Source organism: Melozone crissalis, unplaced genomic scaffold (genome assembly GCF_028551555.1).
Source record: "Melozone crissalis strain CALT ecotype California unplaced genomic scaffold, PUWL_Pcris_2 ptg000045l_1, whole genome shotgun sequence".
NCBI lineage: Eukaryota > Metazoa > Chordata > Aves > Passeriformes > Passerellidae > Melozone > Melozone crissalis.
Window position 1 is genome coordinate 9,601,246 of NW_026535823.1, and position 25,540 is coordinate 9,626,785.

A 25,540-nucleotide genomic window follows, 5' to 3' on the forward strand; every position below is an offset into this window, starting at 1 on the left:
GTTTTTACTTTTCTTGCATTGCCTTTTCTGTATGGTTCTTTTTAATATTAATGCAAACTGCAAAGCTTGTGCATGTGCCTTGACTTAAAGACAGATTGTCCTGACCTGCACTCATTATCTCCTTTCATTTCCTGACCATATGGCAGGCAGCAGCATCCTGAGATATGTGTTTTGTGGACAATATTAGCTTCCTTCAGGTGGCTCCCACCAGCTGCAGCACCTTGGATATCTTTGGATGAGCTTGGAGAGAGTGTGGGTGAAGTTCATGCCTCTATTTCCAGGGACATCTGCTATATGGCTAACTTTTGCTGCTGTGTTTTGAAGTTTTTGATACTGTGGGCCAGATTGAGAAGTGTTTGTAAAGCAGAAATTCTCCTTTGCTGGAGAGAGGTGTTAGCTCTGTGAATTCTTGAAAGGCCAGGGTAGATGGGGCTTGAAGCAACCTGGGATAGTGGAAGGTGTCCCTGCCCGTGGCAGGGGGTGGCACTGGATGGGCTTTAAGGCCCTTTCCAGCCCAAACCATTTAGGAATTCTATGGCTTTGCACTTAGCCACACACCTGAGTGACTTAAGAAGGAGCCTCAGCAGGTGCCAGTGTTTAGTGGGATCAATAATGCAGATTTCTCACTGTGAGATGGCACCTGGAGCCCGTGTTGGAGGTTAGCATCCATGTCTGAGCTGTGGAGCTGTGCTCTCCCCAGCATTTACCTGGAGCTCTTGGACCAGGATTTCCCCTGGTTTCTACCAGCATGTTCTTGTGTCTTTGCTCTTGGGCTGGCCATGGACAGATCAGTCCCACTCCTTGTCTCGCCTCATGCTGTGCTCTAGGCAAAACTTTGAATCATAGAATCTTTAAGATTGGAAAAGACTTAATGGTCACAGTGGTCTGGCCGTAAAAGTGAGGATAACCTTGCCCTTGCCTGCAGACTTGACTGATCCCTGCAGAAACACAATTACAGAATGGAATTACAGAATGCCTTGAGTTGGTAGAGACCCATAAGGGTCATGGAGTCCCACTCCTTGCTCCTCATTGTTACCTAAAACTAAACTGTGTGACAAAGACCTTCACTGAGAACCTCCTTGAACTCAGACAGGGTTGGTGATGTGACTTCCGTGGGGAGCCTGTTCCAGTGACACCCCTGTGGTGCAACTTCACTCTATTTTCCCATGTCCTGCCACTGGTCACTAGAGAAAGGAGTCTCCATCCTTGGAAGCATTCAAAAGCCAACATGATTTTGATTCAGACATGACTCTGGGCAGCGTGCTCTTGGTGGCCCTGCTAGAGGAAGGGGAGCATGATGACCTCCAGAGGTTCTTTCTGTGATTCTTGCCCTGTGATGCTGAATTAACCAGCCCAGGGGATCATGTTGGAAAGCCCCTGTGCGGCAGTGGGCTTGGCTGCCCCTTGGGACAGCCCTGGGGCTCGGAAGAGGAGGTGCTCCAGCAGCAGGAGGAAGGCCAGCCTGCCTGCAGGCTTGCTGTGATCTGAGGCAGTGCCTGGGTCCCTTGGGAGATACAAGATGTAAAACATGGCATATTATTCTCCTCAAGAACCATTTGTTACAGCTCCATGGTTGACTTTTCTTGCTGCACCTCCTGACTGTATTTTGAAAGCAGATTCTGTGCTAACATTTTTCATCCCAAAGGTAACTGACATGCTTGTACAGAAGCTGTAGAAGAAATAGTCAAGAAATTTACTTCTGTTTCTATTCCTCTGTGTCTGTACTACATGTTATAAACACGTGGGATTTTATCATCCTTGTGTTGCCCAGATTTCCTGCAAGCAGCCAGTAATTCACAGCCGGCCGAGGAGAGCAGCAGTGTTTATGGTGTGCCTGTGCCAGCCTTGGCCCTGCTATCTTGCTCCGTAAGAATAAACTGAAGTTATTCTTAGTGGCTAAAGCTCCATGAGTTTCTGGGTGCACAGACAGCCCATTGTGCTGCCTGCTGAGACAGTGCTGGGGATCACACAGTGAGGTTTTAGCAGGCGGTCTGGGTCCTGGGGAGGGTTTGGCTCTGACCCTTCCAGCAGCACTGAAAGGGGAATGGTATTCCGTCAGCTGAGCGTAAACCCAACATGTTTTTCCTGTGCAGCATAGCAAACTTTGACTTGGGTATGATAGATTTTTTTTTTATTACCTTTCACAAGCAAACTAGAAATACTTTGCAGACATCTGCTGATCACAGTTTGAAAACTACTGCTCTCAAGCTACCCTGAGGTTGAATTCCTTTGGAAAAAGTCTCACTGACTTTGTCTGCTTCTGTAATCACAGAATCACAGAAGGGTTTGAGTTGACCTTTAAGTCCATCCAGTCCCACCCCCTGCCATGGGCAGGGACACCTTCCACTAGCCCAGGCTGCTCCAAGCCCTATCCAGCCTGGCCTTGGACACTTTCAGGGATGGGGCTGCCACAACTCTGGGCAACATTGGTAAGTAAGATAGCTGGTACAACACACCCTGAGGGTAATCAGCTCTAGGGGCAGGGGCGGAATTACCCTGCCTAACTGGGCTTGGGCTCGTCTGTGTTCTGTATTATCCATTGCTGGTGGAAGCATTGCAGATCCTTGTGATGGAAAGAGTTTCCCTGAAAAGCAGTTGAAAAAAAAAATTGTTGTAAATGCTTTTGCCTGTGCAAGGCGAGTCTGGAGCTCTCTCTTGGGGTCCAAACCTTTAAATTTGGCATGGCTCCCTGTGTGAGAGCAGGCAGAAGGAGCTGTTGGAGTGACAGCAGGGTGTGTGTATGCTGACGGCGGCGCTGGGATCTCTCCGTGTGTCTGTAGCAGTCCGTTCATCGGGCGCATGCTCCTGCTGCAGCCCTCTGTGCCCAGACACTGAGCCCTTTCATGGAGAAGTGCAGAGTCATATTTCTGAGTGCAAATTAGCCAGAGGATTGTTAGCAGTGTGGCCTTGGCCAGGCTCATTTCTGAGAGCAGCCCTGGCGCTGGAGCAGGGGAGGTGTGGGCAGACACCCCTGTGTGTGTGCTGCCAGCAGATGGGGGAGCCCAGGGCTGGCACCCCCATTCTCTTGGGGGACAGCTTGCACACAGGGCCAAGAGTCCTCCAGTTTGACTTGCTGTCTCTCACAATTAGAATTTTCCATAGGGTGGTGCATCAGGAATATAATGCTTTGCACGGGGCTCGCTGTCCTGTGTGCCCCATGAGTGCTCAGGACCTGTCCCAGCCTGCTGGGAGTTGCTGGGATGCTCCTGGGATGCATTGCTGGTATTGCACTGGGTGACTCAGTGCTGAGGCTGCTGCATTAGAGCAGCCCTGAGTGTGGGACCCTGTCTGAGTCCAGACTTCCTTCCTGCCTCTAACTCCCCTTTTCCAGGCCTTTGTGGGCAAGGGCAGATTGTTTTTCTGGTGGAATGGACGCGTACTGGTGTGAGCCTCAGCTTTCTCTGACTGTACAGCTCACAGAGGCAGGGAAGGAGCAAGTACTGATCTCTTCACTCTCTGTGACCAGTGACAGGAGTGACAGGAGTGGGGAAATGGCTGGAGCTGTGCCAGGGCAGGGTCAGGCTGGAGATCAGGGAAAGGCTCTTCCCCAGAGGGTGCTGGGCACTGCCCAGGCTGCCCAGGGAATGAGCACAGCCCCAAGGCTGCCAGAGCTCCAGGAGGGTTTGGACAATGCTGCCAGGGATGCACAGGGTGGGATTGTTGAGGGTGTCTGGGCAGGGACAGGGTTGGGCTGGATGATCTTGAGGGTCCCTTCAAACTCTGTGTTGGTCAAAGGAGCCTTTTTGGAGGTAGAAGCACGAGGTGCCACAGTCAGCTCTGCAGGTCTGGTGTGGACTCCTGCAGCATGACTGCAAAGGTGGCATTTTTCAAGCTGTCATTCAGTGAGTGTACCCCTGGATGCACACATCCAGCCCTGCTGAGCTGGAAGGTGTCTCCCAGCATTTGTGCCACGTTTTTTCAGGAATCCTCATGCACACACCGAATGCTTTACTGTCGAGGTTTCTTCAGGGTGTCTGTGTGCACCTGAGTATGCAGGCAGGTAGCAGCCTGCTGCAGACAGCTCTGCAGGGCTGGCTGCTCTTGCCCTGCTGACAGTCCTTTTCAGCCTGCAGCGACAGCAAAGGAATTCCTGGTCCACTGGGGAGGCGCAGAGTGTGCATGGAGATCTGCCCTGAGTTCAGAGTTGACCTCAAACAGACCTGCTGGGGGGGCAGTCCTGTGGCAGGGTCTACACAGGGGGGGTTGTTGAAAGCCTTCTAAAAAAATAGTGAATTACTGAGTGAAGGGCTTCCCTCAGTAATTCCCTCAGCTGGTGAGCTGGAGGCTGAGAGCTGTGTTCTGAAAAGTGCTGCAGGGGGAAAAAAATCTGTGTTTCAGTGGCCTTTGCATCAAGCTGTGGATAAAGTTTGAACGTTCCAGGGAGTTTGATGAGAAAATATGGAGTAGTGTTGGTCTTCATTAACTGTTTAACTTTGAGCATCTACCCTGCTAAACATAGCCATTTTTCTCTCTCCAGAGGCAAAAAAAATCCCTTTGGATAGCCAAGCATCCTTTGCCACTTTGTTTGTAGGATGAGCAGTTTATGGCCTATTCTTTATTTCTCTACTCCAAATTTTGGACCTCTTCTCCAAATGCTAAATTTGGGGTTCATCTCAGAGAACACTGTTGCTGGCACTCATTGAGCTCTTCTTCCTGTTCTCTTATTCTGTTATTTTAGGTTTATGATGGCCTCAAAGAAGAGCTGTCTGACAGCTTTTGTGAAGAATGGCTTTATTGTTGCCTATCAGCAAAATTTTCACATGAAAGGGTCAGTTACTGTGTGAAGCTCTCCAGTGTCACACAAAACATCCTGCCCATTTCCAGATCACAGAGCAGATTCTCAGTTGGTAGAAGAAGTTGAGAATTAGCTCAGTGTGTTTCTTATTGCTGCTTGAACTCCTAATTAATAATGTGAATTAAAATATTCCATTTTTCTTCCCTAATTTCTAATATTGTTTCTTTCAGCCAGCACTGGACAAGAGATGAAAAATCACTTGTTTGTAGTCATTTAATCACACAGTATTCCAGCAAGCGTGTGTTTCTGTGTGCTGAAATTACTTTTGGTCCTGTAGGATGTTTAGAATGAAAATTATTTGTAATGAAATCATATTTCATATTTTAAGTCAAGATTTCTTAAAAATGTCTTGCCTGGAAGGGCACATCCTTGCACAGCTGGGAGGAATGGAACATACCAGCCTCACCCACATAACTTGGTTATGTTCAGCCAGTCCTGTTTGCCTCTGGCTGGGGCTTGGAGCTACCTGGACCAGTGGAAGGTGTCCCTGCCCATGGGATGGGATGAGTTCAGGGTCCCTTCCAGCCCAAACTGTTCTGTGGTTCTGTGTAGAGCTGGTGAAAGCTCTTGGTGGGTGGTGTGGGACAGAGAGGCATTAGAGTGAGACAGTGAGCACTGGGTGCTTACTGGTACTTGTAGGGCAAGCTTCTGACTTTTTCTGGGGGGGGAAAAATGTCCATAAATTAAAAAAGTAAGCCACAGAAGGATTTGGGTCTGTGTTTCCCTCCCTGCTGGGTGTCTGGTGGTCCATGGTGTGAGTGTTCTCACCAGGGCTGAGGCAGGCTCTGGGCTCTTAGCATTGCTGTATCTGCAGGCTTGGTGTAGAGACCAGAGCTTTTCAGGTGTTTCTGTTTTGGGGACTCTTGGCAATGTGTTACAGGCCCATATTCAATGTGACCATGGAATAATCAGTGTTGCTGAGCACCTAAATATGAAACTCATCAATTTTTTTGTTAGCAGAAACAAGAATATTTCTAAATCCCAGTGTTCTTTCCCAGTGGCTTACACACTTGCATTAATCTCAAACAGCTGCATCGGCTGTGTCTGAGTTAGTTGCTGGGATTAAGCTATCCTTTCAGAAATTACACAACTGTTGCAATTAATTCCTCCTTTGAACAACTGATCCCAGAGGCCAGTCACCACCCTGATCCTGCATGTATGGGATTTCCTGGGCTTCCCTTAGGGGCCTTGTTCCCTTGAAGCCAAGTCTGCTTGGAAATACTCAAGATGCAGCTGGGTTTTGTTTCTTTAAAGCTTAGCAGCTTTAAAGCATGGGGAGAACTAAAGACAGAGGGAGGACTTGGGATTGAAGCAGCAAGAACCTCCTTTGCATGGCAAGAGAATTCCCATTGCATGAATGCCAGGGAAGCTGTTGACTTTGGCATGAGGGAGCCAGAAGGGTTGATTCAGATTAGATACAAGGAAGAAGCTTTTTACAATGAGGGTGGGCAGGCCCTGGCACAGGGTGCCCGGAGAAGCTGTGGCTGCCCCTGGATCCCTGGCAGTGTCCAAGGCCAGGCTGGACAGGGCTTGGAGCAATTTGGGATCATGGAAGGTGTCCCTGCCCATGGCAGGAGGTGGAATGGGATGGGCTTTAAGGTCCCTTCCATCCCAAATCATTCTGGGATGTCATGATTCTGTTGTGGGGAGTGAGGGACAGGAAAGTGAGTGATTTCTTGAGGTAGCATGGAAAGAGCCCAGATCCTGGTGTGCACAGAAGTATGTACACACATACATCTGTGAGTCATTCACTTGGACTTGGAAGACCACTGAAGGTTTTAAAATCAGTGCTGCTGCCAGCACAATCCATTATCCACAGCTGCTGAAGGGCACTGGGAAGGAGTTAGAGGGGAGCCCTGTGTGCTGCATTCCTGTGCTCTGAGGTCCTGTTCTTGTCCAGCTGCCCAGCCTGGGGAGCTGCACTGCTCCTGTTGCTGGTTCCACGCTCCCACGCAGATCCCTGCCACCCATCTGGGCCCAGGTGGCCTGGGGACCAAGTTAAAATAAAAAACAAAAGATATTTCCAAAAGTCTGTCCTTAATTAAGGAAAGCCTGGAACAAATGCCAAGTCCCTACGAAGCCAAAAAGTCTTATACATACATTAGAATTTTGGCAACTTATTTAAATGCTTAAGCAGTTCTTTGAACTTGGGCTGAATGTTCAGGCTCTGTTTATGAAGTGTGTGAGCATAGTTGTGCTAAAATAAGTGATTTAGATGGTTTGGATCTGTCCAGAGTCTCTGGACTACATTGTTGGTATGTTATTCCTGATCCCATGGGTACCTGGGAGATCTGAGTTTCAAATTCACAGATGTGAGGTAGGGCTGGCAGACCTGAAAATCATCTGTAATCTGAGTCTGGTCTCTGCTGGATGAGCAGGAGCCATATCTGCCTGTCGTGTGACAGGCAGGGGGAGTGTTTGGAAGGATACAGGGAGCCCTGCTTGATTTGTTGCTTTTTTGAGATGATCCTGGGCAGGAGAGCACAGAATAGTTGACAGTCACTCCATTTAAAATCATACAATAGACTAATCAAATGGTTTGGGTTGGAAGGGACCTTAAAGCTATCTTGTCCCACCCCCTGCCACACCTTCCACTAGCCCAGGCTGCTCCAAGCCCTGTCCAGCCTGGCCTTGGACGCTTCCAGGGACTTAATCTGTGGTAAGAACAGACATTTTCACAGCTGGAATTAAATCCCTCTTACTGTGCTGCAGAAGTGTTTTGCTTCTGTCTTGTTTTGAATTTTTTTCCTTCCTCTTTAGGATCCATCCCTTCTCTTGCAGTCTCTTCTGGTGCACTGTTCCTGGTCAAGGTAATTCATCCCTGGCTCCCAGTGGAAAATGCCACTTCAGGGGGGGTTATATTTTGACTTGGTTTTCTAAGCCTGGCAGCTTTCAGGCAAAAAGAGCAGGGAGAAATGACTAGTCTGTTACTTTATTTACCACTTGTTTTGGGAAAACTAAATCCAAATTTATGTTTGACTCATATTAGGGCTCTGTGGCTGGAGTCAGCTTTTTCAGTTATTTTTGGCCAGGCTGATCTCACACCCAGCATGAGAAGGGCAGCCTGGGTGACAGGAGCTCAGACCAGGAGCTGGGCTCTTGGGCTGCCTCAAGAGATTGAAAGCCAAAGGTTTTTATGCAGGATCTAAATTCAGAGCTTAAAACTCCCATCCTGTGCTCTGTGCATTGTGTGTTGTTAGTGTCATGGTAAAAAACATGGGGCTGCTGGAGTAAATTATTAATAGTGGCTGTGGCTGTATGAAGTGGTGTGGGTTTTTCCAGTGCTCTGGGGTCTGAAATCCCTGGAGTCTCCCCAGAGCACTGAGGGAACCCCCCCCATGCAGTGCCTGTTGCTGCTGGCTGGGCTCAGGAGGGGCTCAGGTGTGGTGACCACATATCCTCTGAACAGAGAGAGGCATAGCTCTCCCAGGATTTTCCTGGGAAGCTGTGAGAAAGTTCAGAGAAAGAATTAAAACAGTTACTATCTCAATCTCTGCACCTGGCAGGCAATCTCTGTTTGTCAAAGACGTTTACAAGAAGGAGTTGTCCCTTCTTGACCAATAGGGGAGAGAAGATTCCTAAAGGCCAATCAGGTCTTAGGTCCATCATTGTTTCTATAAGAAAGGTGGATTTCTAATAATAAGGTGTTTTTCATGCCTTCTGATGGTGGAGTCTCTGTATCACCTTTGTCTGTACCCAATGCCCCGCTGGTGATACTCAGGAAAATGCTGAGTCCTGCTCTGAGGGCTGAGCTTTGTCCTAGAGTATCTGAGCACCTCTGTTAGCACAAGTTGTGGAACAGAGCACACAGAAATGTGCTTCTCCATCACTTTGGTGTGAGCTGTATCCTCTCTCTGAATGGTTTTTTGGTGCTCAGCTCTCAGGAAAATGGCCAAGGGAGGTACTGGTGTTTTGTCCCCAGTTTCTGTGTTACAGTTGTTCGGAATGATCTCCTGACAGGCTTTCCTTTGACTTTGGGCTTTGCTTTGGAGGAGACCCTGTGGGTTTCGGGCACGTGGTCACCCTATGGCTCTTGCTTCAGTGGAACTCATTATTGGACCCCATCCCCTAGCAGGCCTTGAGGGTGAATTGAACCCCTGCCTGCAGGCAGAGAGGAACCAAGGGAAACAGTTAAAGGGGATATCTTCCTGGAATTTGGTTGCATTTGCAACTTAGCTCTGCAAGCAGCAGGAGCCCTGGAAGGCCAGCTGCATCCTCCTCCTGTGACCCATTTTCAGTGCAACCCCAGCATCAGCAGCCTCCTGAGCACTGTCATCCTTTGTGTGCTCTCAGCAGAGTGATGGGAAGGGCCCACTGGAACCTGGGTGTGCAGATTTGGCTCTCACAGCCAGAAAGGGTGAGCCCAATACCCTCCTCAAACCCTGACAGAAAGGGAAAGGACAAAGGAGCAAAAGCTCCTTACAGCTTTTGTTTTTGAAAGCTGGCTGCCTCCAGCCAGTCCTGACTCAGCTCTGCACTGCTTGAAAGTGAAGCACTGACCCCTGTTTGAAGCTGTCCTTCCCACCCTGTTTGCTGAAGGGAGAAGGTGGTAAATGTTGAATTCAGTAGGAAAATTACTGCAGGGCCCTGGCTGGGGAGTTTGCCTCAGCTGTGTCTCAGCATATCCCCATGCTCTTGACAAGCCAGCAGCACACAGGACACATTTTGTCCTCTAGTATTTTTCCTATACAGATTGTGAAAATTTTCTCCTCTGACCCAGTGCCTGAGGTAAATTAATTAAATAGCTAGGGAGAACAGGCCAGAGTGTGAAGAAGTGAAAAAGGGGGATTGTTATTTTTAATTCCCATTTTGGGGAGGAAAGGAGAACAACCATCAAAGCCTAAATTAACTCCCCCTCGCAAACATAGTTTGAGGAGACATTATCAAGCTAAAAATATGAGCAGTTTGTAAAAGGAGCTGTTTTCTGCATGTGCTGCTGCTCACATTACTTAATTAAAACAGGAGGTGCTTAACATCGTGCTTTGATTTTCCACTGTGCATGATCCATGAGTTTTTTTGGGAGGGGTACTTTGCTGAGCAGGAACAATGAGGGCTTGTGTCCATGGTACAACTCCCGTTAAAGCCAAAGTCAATATTGAAGTGGTTGTAGGTCTGTCGACATAAGCCCCTCTACCAACATTCTCAGTCAAACTTTTCAAAAATGTAACTTCTGTTTATTGGAAATGGGTTTAAATTTGAATGGAAAAAGCTGCCATGTTACTGGAATAGAGGTGTCCATCTGAAGGTATGTTCTGGTCTATTTTTTAAACTTTCTTTTCTGAAAAGAGTGGGAGGAATTGGAATTTTTTTCCTTTATTTTTCCCTGGTTGTGCTGCACAGGCTTTAGGTTGTAAATCTTAGAGGGGACCTTTTTTTTAATTAAATCCTACATGTTTTTAATCAGCTCTTGAAAATGGTGTTGCTGTTCCACTCAAAAAACAGGATTTGACCTTGGTGCCAGCTCAACAGTATTGCTGATAGACTCCCACACAGATAATGGTGCTGTGCTCACCAGCTTGCTTTCAGAAAATACACCCAAAATCCAGGCACTGCCTTAGTCTAAGGGCCATGTGGACAAGCCATGCTCCTGGTGAGCTGAGTGGAGCTGGGTTACAGTGATCCACTCTCTTCGTCCTGTCAAGTGCAGATCATGGACCAGTAAGGATAAGAGGATGGAGTAAAAACCCTTTTCCAGCACAGGCAGGTAGGCAGAGGTGATAGCATCTCTTGTGTGACGTGTTCTCACCACTAAAATGAAGTCTTAGCTGCGTACTTGGCTTCTTGAAATGCTCCAGAGTGCTACAGAAGTAGTGTTTATGATGTGGAGTGTCCTGAAGTGTCCTGATGTGCCTCTCAGGGCTTGAGGAGCTCTTGCTCCCAGTGAGAAGTCCTGCTCACATTTTAATTAGCCTGTTTTTCTTGAGCAGGGGTTGTCATTTCACAAAAAGAAAAAAAAAAAAGAGGGAAAAATAAAGTCTGTGCCTGTTTTTCCACACAGTGCTATTGCAAACACCAGAGCTGCTATTTTTTTCTGGGGGGGAAAGGTGAACTGGTTCAGATGCTACAAAAGGAGCCAGTGCTGATGCTGTTTGATCTCTAATTAATTTATCCACTAAACTAATAATGATAATTGCTTTTGTAATGGCTTGGGTTGTTTGGAGTTTTGGAGGGTTTGGTTTGGCTATTTTTGGTTGGGTTTTTTGAGCTGAAAGCTGGAAGAACAAAGGTTTGCCAAACTGCTAGTCATAGGGTGTGTTTCATCCAGGGTGGAACAGACTTTATTGCCTTTGAGGACTTCTGGGCCTAGAAATGCTGCTGGGTGGATAGTCCTGGAGAGAGCTGTCCCTCCTTTGTGCCAGAGCCTTGGCTGATCCCTGCCTTTGAGAGGTCTGCTGGGATGTGGATTTACCTTCCATGTATCACCAGGACAGCCTGGGCACTGGAGTCATAGAATGATGGAATGGTTTGGGTTGGAAAATGCCATTTTCTGCCAGCAGGTTCCTTGTGGGTAGATCTAGAGATCCCTTCAGCTCCCATTTGCTCATCTTGCTTCTGGCTGGAGGATGTTGGCTGACGGTGTCATACAGGGTGAATCTTGTCAAGGGCCTGCTGCCCTACCAGGAGCAGGATGGAATACTCCAGGTGTTGATGGGAGGAGCATCCTTCATCCCCCTTTTTGTGCTTAGGGAGGCAGAGGTCTTCCTCCAACTCTGCCAGTCACTGCCATTCAACTTCAGGGTTTTTTCTGCTAGTCAGAGACTTGGGTTTTATGTAGCAGCTCTGGTAATCATGGTAACCCTTTTCTCTGAGGCTGGATCACTCTGCATTTTCATGTTGTCACAGAAATTTGTGTTTCATTTGAGAGCTCTGGGTTTCTATTGCACAGCCCTGCAAACAGCTCCCCATTCTGGGCTTGTGTGTGCCCAAAGTTGAATGGAGAAGGATCTCCAGGCTGAGATGGGAGCAGCCAACATGAAACTGAGATTAGTTTGACATGTATGCAGCTGGAGCTTCCCCTTTCCCTGCCCAGACTGCAGCAAATCCCTTCACATGTCCCCACTGAGTCTGTGAGGTTAGCAGGACTGGGATGAGGTTAGAAAGAATGGGATGAGGCACATGGGCCTGACTCTGAGAGCTGTGTGCTGACTTTAAAGGGTCTCCATTGTCCTTAAGGCTGGTCTGGACCTGGACAAGAGGATGCTGTGGGATGAGCTGCAGCATTCCCAGGGTGGCCACTGTCCTCTTGGCCTCGTTTGTGTGATGCCCAGTTGTGTTGTGGCCCCAGTGCCACCTTCTTGGTGCCACTGCAGCTCCAGTGACAGCCATGAACATGAAGCCATTCCCCAAGTCTCTGTTATTTTAGGAGTTCTGGAGCTGTTTGCTGACTGTGCAGCTGGAACGTGGGAGGAAAGCAGAATGAGAGCTGTGGAACGCCTTGGTGGCTGTGGGAGCCCAAGGAGTGTGTGAAAATGGGCTCCAGGGGATGAGCTTCATCCATGAAACACATGGAGCAAGCTGGACTTACACCAAGTCAGCACTGAGACTTTTCTAGTCCAGTTTGAGCATGATTGCAAACCAGATCTACAGTGCAGCCTGAGCCAGGGTCTTGGACTAAAGCAAACCCTGGAGCCCTGACTAAGCCCAGCCTTGCTCTGTCACAGGAGAGCAGTTCATGACACAGGAACCAGCCTCTAACACTTGATGAACTTTCACTATTTGTTGTTTCAGCAGACATGAATAAATATTCAACAAATAAGCCTCCTGGCCTTCAGTGATTGTGAGGTTCTGACTATAAATAAACTGAAAATCCAAGTTCTTGGTTCCTTTTTACTTTAAAGCAGGCTAGACCCCATGGGAATGGTATGTTCCTGTTGCACAAACTGAAACGGGTTCATGTCTTGGTTTTCATCTGTAGGGTCATATAGTGACTTGGAGTGGAGGTATTATCCAGAAATAGCTTTGGAGTAGCTGTAGGGTTTGGGATGTGGCTCCTTTCTGCATGTCCTCCCTTGCTGCAGGGAGCTCTGGCTTTAAGTAAGGTGGAGGGTGTTCTGGGAAGTGCCTTTGGGTCCCCAGAGCTGGAGAATGAACCAAGAGATGTATAGCAGTTGATGGGAGCCTCCAGCAGCCTCCCTCAGTGATGTGTTTCACACTGGCTTTACTGTCTGCACCAAGCCTTGTGGGATTGTTTATGCTCCCAGAGGAATATGCAGGGATTATAAATTCCCAGTAGAGCTTGCTGAGCTGTGCACTGCCACAGGACTGTGCTTTCCTGCCCATTCCAGCTAGGAAAAATGAGCAGCCCTGTCAGTGAGAGGAGTTTGTGGTGGGATCTGACACAGCCCTATGGTGGGTGTGCAAATCCTGGTCCTGGGGAAGGCAGCTGGGATGGGACTTGGCTCGCTCATCCTGTGACTTGAAGGCAGAGAGCAGTGTGTGGGAGCATTTCCATGGGATTGCTGTCAGCGATGGGAATCTGTGCTTCCTGCTCCAGTTTGTTCAGCTCAGCCCTGAGGGGAAAAACCCATTCTTCAGAGGGCGCTGTGTCCCTCCCCTCCACTGAGAGCACATTTTAGTCATTTGTTTCAGTTATTACATGGTTCTTTTGTCAGCCCACAGGCTTTGTGCCCTTCCCCTTTCCACAGTGGTGGTGTTCAGTCACCAGCTGGGGTTAAACCTCAGTCTTAAACCTGTTAAACCTCAGTCTTGTCTTTTTTGGTGGCTGGACTGGGCAGAGGGCTCCATGGTAGAGCAGGGTTTAGTCACAAACCCTGTGCTAACTGCTTCCTTTGTTCTTGCTTTGCCAGGGCAGCCACTGACCACAACATTGACAACACCACAGCAATCCTCAGGGAGTGGCTGAAGAATGTGCAGCACCTGTACCATGATGTGGAGTGGAGACCCATGGAGGAGCCCCCGTGAGTACCTGGGAGGGCTCTTGGCTGCACAGCCCAAATTCCCAAGGTTTTCTGTTTCCAAACCAGGAGCTGGCACTAAATGTCCAAGTGTTAAAATGTGGATTGTTTGCTTTCTTGAGTCTGTCCCATTAAAATTGTTTTCTTAGGGAAAAAGGTGAGGTAAGGTCTCTAGAAAGGTCTCTGCCTTTAGTGTAGCACCTCATGCAGAATTTTGTGGAAGAAACATTTTCCATTGAGTTATTCAGCACCTGTCACTGCTCTCTTTGCATGGTAAACAAATTACATCAAGAGCTACAGGGAATTAAAATTACCATTCTTTATTTGCAAGGAAGCAGAGAAATTATAGCCCCATTCATAATATCTATGAAAGCTCTGACACATCAAATATTCAGTAAGTGCTGAGCCACAGAACTAGATTTAATTCCACATATTGTGCCTTTACGTGATTTGCAGGACCATTGCTTTGAAATATGATGTGTTGGATTTTTATTACTTTAATTTTTATTTATTTTGAAGATCAGCTGTTCCTGGGTTTGTCTGTTTTCAGTTTCTTCCATCAAGGAAAATTACATCAGTTTCCCCTTCCTTTAAGCCTGCATATTTGAGTTCCTCACTGCAGTGATGGGGAGCTTGTGGTACAAACCCCCAGGGAGTGCTGGTTTTATTGACATTTTTAATCCTTTCCTTTGAATTGAGTTTCCTTCATCCTGCCAAACTTTGCTTAAGTTCTGCAAAAACCTTTTGAAATGCTTAGCTCCTTCCCTGACTTAACTCTGGCACTGTTTCAAAGTCCTGGATTTTTATTCCTCGCTGGGATCTGCCCTTGGGTTCCCTTCCATCTTTGTTAAAAAGCCATTGCTGAAGGCAGAGCCGTGCATGTGACTCTGCTGCCGTGGTGGGGTTGGGTGTTGGGAGATTTAGGGGCTGTTCCTGGGATGTGTTAGCAGTTCCCAGTAATGCCCAGAGCCCTGGGGGAGGCCAGGCTGCCTTCATCTTCACATCCCAGCCCTGCTGGTGCTGCTGGGCCGAGGGGGCTGGATTTACAGAGGGCAGATGAGTTTGTACCCCAAGTCAGGGGGGTCAGGGGGCTGCAGGTGGGTTTGGAGGGTCCCCTCTGCTGCCACAGCAGCTCCTGCCATGGGTGGTGTCATCAGAAAACTGGCACTGCCTGTTCTCTGGTGCCTTCTGTGCTCATGCCAGCAAAGAACTTGGAATTACTCTCCCTCAAAACCTCTCCTGGGTTGCCTGAGGTGAATCTAATGCTGTTTTGCTTTCATAATGAAGGCAGCAATGGAACTAACTAACTAACTTTCTTTCTTTCTTTCTCTCTCTCTCTCTCTCTCTCTTTCTCTCTCTCTTTCTCTCTTTCTCTCTCTCTTTCCCTCTTTCCCTCTCGACCCTCCTTCCCCTCCCTCCTTCTTCTTTCCTCTATCATTCCTCGTTCTTTCACATTTTTTTCTGTTTTTTCAGGGTAATAAAGCCCAGGCATGCATGAGAGTCACTTTTTATTTCTTTTTCCAGGTCCTACCCAGAAGAACTGGGGCCAAAGCACTGGCCCAGCTCTCGGTTCACCCACGTGATGAAGCTGCGCCAGGCTGCCCTGCGCGCGGCCCGAGACAAGTGGTCAGACTATATCCTGGTGAGCACGAGCTCTCATTCATTCCTAAAGCTTTCCAGGTGCTCTCTTCAGTGCTGGGGGCTGTCAGAAAGTTTTCTCTCCAGCTAAAGACAGGTTGAGATGTCATGGGTCATCTCTTGGTCTGATGAACCAGAGACTTTGTGGTGAGGGAGGTGAGTCCTGGCTAAGCTTGGGGCTTTCTCCACAGGCACCAGGATTGAACACAGTCCTGGTGGTGGGAGGGTCCCCCAGATTGGTCCCCACCTGGTGAAATGTAAGGGAAATAGTTGTGCAGGGCAGTTGTGGGAAGATGCTGCCTTTGTTCACTGTGAGGGGGGTGTTCCCAAAGCCTCCAAGCAAGGTGAGGTGTGAGGGCAGTTGAGGAGTTGTTCTTGATGCTTTTCACAGAATGAGCTCATCCTGAATTTCCAGTGATGTTATTTTCCCTGGCAGCTCCCTGTGCTGGCATGAGGTTGTATGGACTCAGGGAAGCTCTCTGCCCATCTCATTGCTGTGCCCAGGAGCAGCTGCCCCCGTCTTCCCTGTGACAGCCCTGTGCCCTAGGGAGTCAAACCCACCAGCTCACTGCTTTTAGGGTGTTTTTTTTGCTAACCTCATGGAATCATAAAATTGTTAAGGCTGGAGAAGGCCTGAGATCTGTAAGTCCAGCTGTTGACCTGCCATATTCACCATTAAGCCACATTCCCAGGTGCACACATTTTTCAACACTTCCAGGGATGGTGACTTCACCCCTGGCCTGGACAGCCTATTTCAATGCCTGGCCATTCTTTTAGAAGGAATTTTTCCTAATATCCAATCTAAACTTCCCTGGGAGCAGACCCTGACCCCCTTCAGCTGTCCCTTCCTGTCAGGAGTTGTGCAGAGCCACAAGGTCCCCCCTGAGCCTCCTTTTCTCCAGGCTGAGCCCCTTTCCAGCTCCCTCAGCCCCTCCTGGTGCTCCTGACCCTTCCCCAGCCCCGTTCCCTTGACATGCTCCAGCCCCTCATTGTGAGAGGCCAGAGGTGCCCTAGTGTTGTGGTGTTGTTGGGTTTTTAGGATGAAGTGAGAGATGAGAATTTCACTCTTAAGTTTTCAGAAGGTTGATATTGTATTGTATTGTATTGTATTCTAAAACTATACTAAAGAAAGAGAAAGGAGATATCAGAAGGCTAGACAAGAATGAATAATAAAAACCTGTGACAGACTCAGACAGTCTGACACAGCTGGCTGTGTTTGGCCATTAATTAAAAGCAATTCACATGTTGGGTAAATAATTTTTTAAATTATATTTTAAAGCAGCAAAACAGGGAGAAGTTGAAGCTTCCCAGCTTCCCAAAAAAAAAAATCTTGGCAAAGGGATTTTTCATAAAATATCACGGTGACACCCCAGCAGTGGCAGCACAGGGGACAGGCACTGCCCTGGGCCTGTGCCCACACCAGCGCTGCTCATGTGCCTCTGGCTGCCTCACTCCCAAGAAAGCATCAAGGGATTCATATTGTTTCATCTGTTAACAGGTTTTTTTTCCTCTTCTTTCTCTAGTTTATTGATGCAGATAATTTACTGACCAACCCAGAGACCCTGAACCTGCTGATAGCAGAGAACAAGACCCTGGTGGCGCCGATGCTCGAGTCCCGCTCGCTCTACTCCAACTTCTGGTGTGGCATCACTCCCCAGGCAGGTGACCCTGAGAACAGTGCTGGGGCTGTGTGACTGGGGTCCTCCAGGGGCTCCTGCCCTGTCTCTGGAGCAGCAGCCATCCTTCCTCTTCTCTGGGCTTCCCCATCTGCTGCTGTAGCTCTGAGGTGGTGTTAACACATGGTGGGATCCCACACAAACCCCACTGATAAACAGAATTTTTTTAAGGCGGTTCCATGTTTCTGTAATGGCCTTAAAACCCTTGGGACATAATTTTAGGCCAGTTTTTTTGTATAGTGATGCTAATCCAAGAGGAATTTGCTTTTCTTTCCACAGACCTCCATTGTGTCTAAGTTATCTTTCTCATCTATGAACAAGATTTTTAAGTGGGGCAACATCCTTTGCCTTGTAGGGAATGTGTGTGCTGAAGTGTGCATGTAACAGGTACTGGTGCTGAGCCTAAAAATTAGAGTTTCATGTTGCCTTTTCAATATTCCCTTTCAATGTTACTTCTGATCCACATAACTGCATTGGGTCAGAGCACAGGCTCATCTGCAGATGTCTAGGGAATAGTATAGGAATAGGGGAAAAAAGTGAGTGTTACTTCTCCAAAATACTTTTCTTTCCTCTGGCAATCCCCTTCTGGGTTTTTGAGGAATATATTTGTCTTTAGAGCTCTCAGTGATTCTTTTTTATTCTACAGAAATCCCTGTCTGAATCTCTTTTTTGGCACCCACACCATCTTCTGGCAAGGAGTTCCACAGTTCAGACCAAGTAATTGGATAAAAATAGCAGGAAAAGGTCCTGAACATTCCAAATTCTTGGGAAGTAAATAGAGAGATAAGAAAGGGGGTGTGATGAGGTGTGTTTGTTTGTTTCACTTGGGTTTGTTTGCTTTGTTTGAAAATGGAGATGTAAACTTCATAGCAAAGGTATTGGTTGTGCTTTTAAGTTTTTAAGGCTAAGTCCAGAGTCAGCCAAGGTTTTTCAGGGGTACATCAGCCCTGCTTCCAGGCTGGAGTGGATCTCTGCCCATGTGCACCAGCCCTACCTCTCCAGCAGGAAGTTTCCACCATTACCAGCACTAACTGAGAAAAGGGGAGAGGAAAACCAGCAAAAGCATCTTGCAAAATCTGGTTAAAAAAAAAATCCTGCTGGAGTGAAGAGGAAAGTTCTCCCTTTATTTTTCCTTTTCTCCTGTTTCTGCATGTGGTCCCAGGGCTGTGTGTGCTCAGCCTTGCTCTCCCAGGGGGCTTGGGGAGGGAATCACAGCTGGAGCATATCCTGAAACACATCCATCCCCAGCACAGGGCCACTGAGCCAAGCCCAGTCCCAGACAGGCTGGCATTTATCTGTCATGGAGCAAATCTGGGGACAGGCAGCAGTGTGGGGGAGTTGGAGCCCTCCTTGCCCACGTGGTTTATGAGCAAGGACAGCCCCAAAAACCCAGGGTGAGGAGGAGGAGGAAAGATGTGTGTCCAGCATCTCTTGTGGGCATTCTCAGGTTAAAGGGTGGGTGTGTTAACCCTTCCTTTGGTGGGAATGCCAGTCACATCTCCTCCCACCTGCTCCTTCCTGTGGCACTCAGGATGGCTGTGCTTGGGATATCCCATCCTCACAGCATGGTCACAGTGCCCCCGAAAGGCAGAGGGAGATGGCAGATCCATAACCAGGCACATTGCACCACACCATGGCCCCACACAGCCCAGGGCAGAGCAGTTCTGCTGGCTTTTGCTAGCCAGTGCCTGAATGCTCATGGAAAATTGAGCATAAATGGAGCTTTAACCTCTTTTAGTGACTCGTTGTTTCTGTAAAGCCCAGAATCTGCTCTGGATTCAACCATCCAGATGTCAGTTTGATGCTCTGGGGTTTTCTTCCTGGAGGAATTCAGTGTATTTATGTCCACATGAGCCACACACACTGTGGGTGTTGCACCCAGAGTGCTGAAGTGTGGCAGAGCTCCTGGTACAGGGAATTACCCAGGAGTGACTGAAGTGCCTCCCCAGGCAGAGTCAGGAGTGAGTACCAAACCTGCTTGCCCCAGGGTGGAGGAAGCAGGGATTCTTACACAGCTGATGGAGACTGAGATGTTGTCTTCACTGCAGTGACAACAAATTTTTCTTTTTAAAGTCATGGATAGGATAGAATTTATGGATAGAATTAATTTGCAGGCCCTACTCTCTGGGATACTGAATGGACTTTGTGCCTGTTGAGTGTGGAAGATATCATGGATGCTCTGCAGCTTCCAGGATCAGGCTAAATGCAAAAAGAATTTTGAAGAACCAGGAGAAAATCATCTGAGGTTTGGAGCTCCATTGCAGGGGAATTTTACAGTGGAAAGGTTGGGCTCTCCAAGAGCTTCTGTAAAGTAGGGAGAAGGACAATTTTTAACTTTTAGGAAGAAGACTGTTTCTAAATACTTGACTGAGCCATTTCCAAATGGGAGACACTGAAAAAGCTGAGAGTTGAGCCCTGGTGAACCTCTGCTGGAGAGCTTAGGGTGTGAGCTCTTGGTAAGGAACAGCTTTTAAACAGGAACCTCTTGTGCCAACAGCCCCTCTTTGTGGTTTCAGGGCTACTACAAGAGGACCCTGGAGTACCCCCTGATCCGGGAGTGGAAGAGGATGGGCTGCTTTGCTGTCCCCATGGTGCATTCCACGTTCCTCATTGACCTGAGGAAGGAGGCCTCTGCCAAGCTGGCCTTCTACCCCCCACACCAGGACTACACCTGGAGCTTCGATGACATCATGGTCTTTGCCTTCTCCAGCCGCCAGGCAGGTGTGTCCAGGGCCCCTCCTGAGGAGGGCTCCCTCCTAGAGACACACAGGCCTCCACTGCAGCCTCACAGCCCCAGAGTCCTGAGTGGGCTTCCATGGGGAGTTCAGACCCTGCTCCCCTTCTTCTCTGGGATCTGCTCAGGGGTAACCAGCAGCAGGTGACTGGAAAGGCAGTTTTGGATTGCTGCTGGTTTCAGAGGGTGTGGGGGCTCTTCTTAAACCATGGAATCCTAGAACAGTTCAGGTTAGGAGGGACCTTACAGCTCATCTCATTCCACACCCTGCCATGGGCACAGACACCTTTCACCAGACCTGGTGGCTCCAAACCCCATCCAACCTGGCCTTGGGTACTTCCAGGGAGAGGAAATCTCTGGCTGTTGATGTTTTAGGAGAGCTCCAGGTGTTGCTGAGACATCACTGTCTCTGAAGTACCTTGTGCTGCTGCTGTTCGTGCTTGTGATGAGGGTGTTTAGTCCCATTTATTTCTGGAGAGTGGCTCTTGGGAATGTTCTGTCTCCAGCTGTCCAGGCTGCCAGACCTGTGTGTAGCAGTGTCAGAGCTGAAGGGGGCTCCCAGGACTGCAGTGGCCATCTGTGTTTTTCCTTGCCTGCTGCATTGAAAAGGGAAAAGTTTGGGGCATTAAAAGGAAAAAGGGATTGGTGAAACCTCAGCAGCACCATGAGTGCCTTCTGTTCAGAAGTGAGTGGTTTGGTGGGGTGAATTATCAAGGAGAAGTTATTCATGAATCCTCTGAGTGATGTGCAGTTGGTGCTCCCTGTCCTCTGCAGAAGATGGAAAGTTAAGGGGAGCAGGAAGGCTCTTGGGAGCAGGCAGGCAGGGAGAAAGCCAAGGGAAGAAGGGTGGCTGCTGTTGTTGTTGTTGTTCTGCAGGCTGAGCCTCCCTTCCCACTGATCCCAGAGCAGCACAGCAGCCACCAGCTGCCTGTAGCTTCCCTTGTAGAGCTGGGTCTGGTTGGCAACACCAGAAATGATGTTGTTGTCTTGGCAGGGTGAGCAGGGCGTTCTCAGAACCAGCTGTGAGAGGATGAGGAGTGTCAGATAAGATGAATGGTGGAGGAGAGGCAGCAAGAGCTGAGATTGGAGCCCTTGGGAGGCAGAGGTGAGGAGTGAACTGCAGAGCAGCTTCAGGGTCCTGACTTTCAGAGTCAGGCCATGAGTGCAGAAGCAGAGAGACCCCCAGGCCATTCAGTTCAGTGTTTCCCCAGCACTGCCAAACCCATCACTGTCCCCAAGTGCCACCTCTTGGCCCTAGAGGAGAGTTGAGGTTTAAGTTTGGAGAGCAAAGCAGGCTGCCTAAAATCTACCCCTCCACTCCTTCCCTCTGACAGCTCTCCCAGAAGCGCAGCCTCCAGCCCCTGTGGTAACTGCATTAGCTCCAGCTGCTTCAGAAATATTTCAGGGATTCAAACCCATCATTTTTTCCTTCTGCCCTACAACACCAGCTTTTTCCAGGACTGACCCATGACATGGAAGGCTTTGCTCCAGCTGTCTGGCCTGTTCCTCTGCTCAGATTGTTCACTTGTGTCCTGAGCTCAGTCTTGTCACCCAGGATAAAAGGATGACATCCAAGTTTAGAAATGTGAAAAATGTGTGTGCTTTGAGGGAAATTTCTTTTTGGAGTAATTTCACTTACTTTCCCTCAAGTCAGAAATGATACTGGCTTTTGTCCAGGCCAAAAGCTGTGCTTTAAAAATCATCAATTCCCAACAGGCAATGTGCTGCTGGAAGCAGCTGTTCTGTGGTGCTCCAAAGAGCATCCCACCTCTGGGAGAGGACGTGGCCTGTGTGGGAGTGCTGCATCTGAGCAGAGCTGAGTCGGGGGGTTACTGCCAGCACTGCACTCTGCAGAGCCCCTTGCACTCACAGGAGAGCTTTCAGCCAGGTCAGCCTGGGGAAAAGGAGGCTCAGGTGTGACCTTAGAGACCCTTCCAGTGCCTAAAGGAGCCTCTAAGAGAGCTGGAGAGGGACTTGGACAAGGGGAATGGCTTCCCACTGCCAGAGGGCAGGGTCAGATGGGATATTGGGAAGGAATTGTTCTCTGTGAGGGTGGGCAGGCCCTGGCACAGGGTGCCCAGAGAAGCTGTGGCTGCCCCTGGATCCCTGGAAGTGTCCAAGGCCAGGCTGGACAGAGCTTGGAGCAGCCTGGGACAATGGAAGCTGTCTCTGCCCATGGCAGGGGTGGCACTGGATGGGCTTTAAGGTCCCTTCCAACCCAAACCATTCCATAATTCCATGATCTCCTGAGCTGCCTTTTAGGCTGGGTCTCTGAAGCCCTTGATCCAGCCAGCAGGAATGTCTGGTCACAGGGAAGTGGGGACAATTTTGGTTCCTTAACTGTAGCTGTGGTTTTAGGCTGTGACTGTAAATCCTGGACACTGCCTTTAAAGCCCATTAAGAAGAATAATACAAACACCTGCAGTTTTTCTATCCCTTGTAGCAAACATTTAATTTTGTTATAAAAACAGAGCTGGAGAGTGAGCTTCCCTCCTTTATGGGAGCTTTACCATTTTCAAGTGCATTTAATCCCAGACAGAGCAGGAACACTGGTGTGAATCTGTGCAGATTATGTTCAAGGCAGCGGAAGATAAGAGCAGAGATCAGTGAGCCAGATAAGATTAGTTGATTAGATCAGTGCCAAATCCATTCATGTCTGCAGGTAATAGTTTTTTATTGTGCCATTTACCTAAATTGCAGCTGACAGCTGAATGTGTTTTGGCAAGGAGCATAGCCAGCAATTTACTTGTAGAACTTAAAATGAGAGAAACACCAAAGTCATTAGTGCCAACAGTTCCACTCTGCTAAAAATACCATGGATTAGGGGCACTAAGAGATGAAAGCATCAGCTCACCAGGTAGTGTCTGCTTTTCATTTATTTCCTCGAGGGAGGGGGCTGGTTAAGCTTGTTTCATTAAAAAGAATTAAAAAAAGAAAGACAAAGGCAGTTTTTGGCCGGTTGCTCGGGTTCTAGCAGCCTTGATTTGGGTTAATTAATAAAGGACCTTACCAGAACTCAATGAAAAACAACGGAAATCCTTCCCTTGGCTTCTCTGGATGTGGCCTTTGAGCATGTTGCCTGATGTGAAAGGCAGAGTTACAGCCAGTGAGCAAATCCTTGTCATCTCAGAGGGAAAAGTGTTCTGCTGATGCTGGAATGTTCCCACTGGGTGAGGCTGTGCTCTGCAAATGCATCCACTCCAAGGACAGGCTTTGCACCTTCTCTCTGTTTCCCACCTTCAACAAGCAGTTGCAAAAGCTTTTGAGTACAAGGGTGTTAATGTTGTCACATCTGTTCTCCTCACTGGTGTCTCACTCTGGGATTTTCCTTTCATCTTCAGGCCACAGTAAAAATTAGTTCTGGAGAGGAAAGGACTGTGTTTGGTGGTGACTTGGTTGTTGTTATATGTATTCCTTGAAGCCTTTTGCCAGCACAGGTGAAAATGTATCACCTTTAGTTCCTAGCCAAAGCAAAAGGAAGCAGTGATAAAGAACAGAATGGGTTGAGTTAGAAGGGACCTTAAAGATCATCTCGTTTCAGGGACACATTCCACTGTCCCAGGGTGCTCCAAGCCCCGTCCAACCTGGCATTGGGCACTGCCAGGGATCCAGGGGCAGCCACAGCTTCTCTGGGCACCCTGTGCCAGGGCCTGCCCACCCTCACAGGGAACAGTTCCTTCCCAATATCCAATCTAAACCCACTCTGTTTCAGTGGGAAGCCACAGCCCCTGTCAGCCCAGGCCCTTGGAGGGTTGGTTAGGCAGCCAGTGGGGATTGGTTTTATGGGAGAGGCCACTTGCTGCCAGCCAGGCAAAACAGAAAGTGGAACTGGAATGATTCTGACTTGTTTGCTTATGAAGCAGAACTGTCTGGGACTGAGCTCCTGGCACAAGTGTGTTTGTGGCAGTGCAGTGCCCTGGTAGCAGGGCTGATTTCTGCTTCTCTGTGATCCCCAGGAGTCCAGATGTTCATCTGCAACCGTGAGCACTACGGGTTCCTTCCCATGCCCCTGAAGCCGCAGCAGTCGCTGCAGGAGGAAGCTGAGAATTTTGTGCACACCCTGATCGAGGCCATGAGTGAGTTGCTGTGCCCTTGCCATGATGGACCCCCCAGGTTAATGCCTGCAGAGCTCTCCTGCCAGCAGCCCAACTCTCATTCTCTTGCAAGTCTGCATCCCAACCTGTCCTCTCTAATCTTGTTTTGATACACAGCTTTCGAAAATTTCCACAACTTCTCTACCTAGAGATGTAATTGCTTCATGGTCAGGTCAACCCCATCCACAAAATCCCTCAACTTCCCTAGATCAAATGCATCCTTCATGTGGAAAAGGGTGCGGCATGTCCGTGTTTTATTCCTGCTGTCTGTCTGGCACATGGCTGCTGGCTCTGGCTGTGCCATGTGGTGCTTCCTGCTGTTCCCATTCTGCCGTGGCTCCTCATCCCGGGATCCCTGGAGGGAGGGAGGGAGGGAGACACCTTCAGACAGGTCATGTCCACTGCAGGGAGTGCTCGGGGGTGACTCGGGGGTCTCTCCTCTCTTTCAGTCGATCGCCCTCCCGTGGAGCCCTCTCAGTACATCTCTGTGCCCCCGAAGCACCCTGACAAGATGGGCTTTGATGAAGTAAGGAGCCTGCTCTGCTCTTTATTGTCTTGTCTACTCACTCATCACCTGATCCTTAATGTCCCTTCCAACATAAACCATGCCATGACTCTGGTTCAATCCAACCAGGAAGAGAAGGCAGAAGTGAGGCTGAAAAACAAGTTAACTCCTCTGTTCTTGTGCTGTTTGCTCTACATCTGACTCTGCAGAGCAGGCTTGGCCTCCCTTCCATCTGTGACAGTAATTGGGCCTTTGGTGAAGCTCTCCAGCTCTCCAGTGGCAGGAGGGAAGGATTTCTCTCACCTGAGAGAGACCCTGGAGAGCTGAGAGCAGGTGGGGGATGCAGGCTCACAGCTGAGTTCTGGCCCACCTTGGACACCCCCAGGGATGCAAACCGTGGGAGAGAGCTGGAGAGGGACGTGCCAGGCTCTGCTTGCCTGGTGTCTGTGTTATTCCCAGAGCCAGCAGCCCCTGTGTGTGCAGCTGCAGGGTGGCTCTGGGACTGAGGGAGCTGAGGGGATCAGGGTAGCCTTTGTCTTCTTGGTGTGCCCTGCTCCATCTGTCTGTGGGGCTCCTGAGGCTGAACCCAACCCAGCTGTGTGTCTGTGTTTAAGGCACAGCTGGAACAGTTTTTTTCCATGTTGTCCTTTGTGGCTGTGCTGTGTTTATCCAGTTTATTATTCTTTCATTTGTACTGAGCTGAAATTCATTCTGCTTCTTACTGGGATGAGGATTTGCTCCATGGGCTACAAGGCTGTGCTTGTACCAGCCTGCCAGGGACTGAAGAATATCCCTGAGTCCCTGAGGGTTACCTGCAGTGAGGGCTTCAGTCCTCAGCCCTCCACCAGTCTCCTCAAGGCTTTGTATACAGCCCTGCCCAGACATCTCTGTTCTCAGCCTTGGCTCTCTGCTCTGGCAGGGATCACAGTGGGTTTTCTGTCCCAGAAGTAATCACAAAAATCCTGTCTTTACCATGGCCTTGTTCTTGGATGGTGGCCCTGCTGATAATCCTAAATCCAGGCAGTGGCAGTGTTCCCCTAGGATTGATGCTGCAGATGGTCATGTCACTCTGTTTGATACAAACCTAAACATCCTGTGTCTTTGGAAATTACAGACTTGGCTCTAACTGCTCTCTCCTCATTTTCTTTATCCTGAAAGAGCAAGTTTCCTCTGTGAGCATCCA

At 48.8% G+C, this 25,540-nt stretch overlaps 1 protein-coding gene across 1 annotated transcript in view; it reads left to right on the plus strand.

The window, feature by feature from the left end:
- COLGALT2 (collagen beta(1-O)galactosyltransferase 2) overlaps nt 1-25,540 on the plus strand; it is a 46,588-nt gene that overhangs the window by 15,893 nt on the left and 5,155 nt on the right. The window contains exons 2-7 of the mRNA XM_054285729.1: nt 13,603-13,713; nt 15,235-15,352; nt 16,872-17,006; nt 19,541-19,745; nt 23,715-23,834; nt 24,302-24,378. Of these exons, the coding sequence (XP_054141704.1) occupies nt 13,700-13,713; nt 15,235-15,352; nt 16,872-17,006; nt 19,541-19,745; nt 23,715-23,834; nt 24,302-24,378 (669 nt within the window). The 5' untranslated portion in view covers nt 13,603-13,699. The remainder of the gene's footprint in view (nt 1-13,602; nt 13,714-15,234; nt 15,353-16,871; nt 17,007-19,540; nt 19,746-23,714; nt 23,835-24,301; nt 24,379-25,540) is intronic.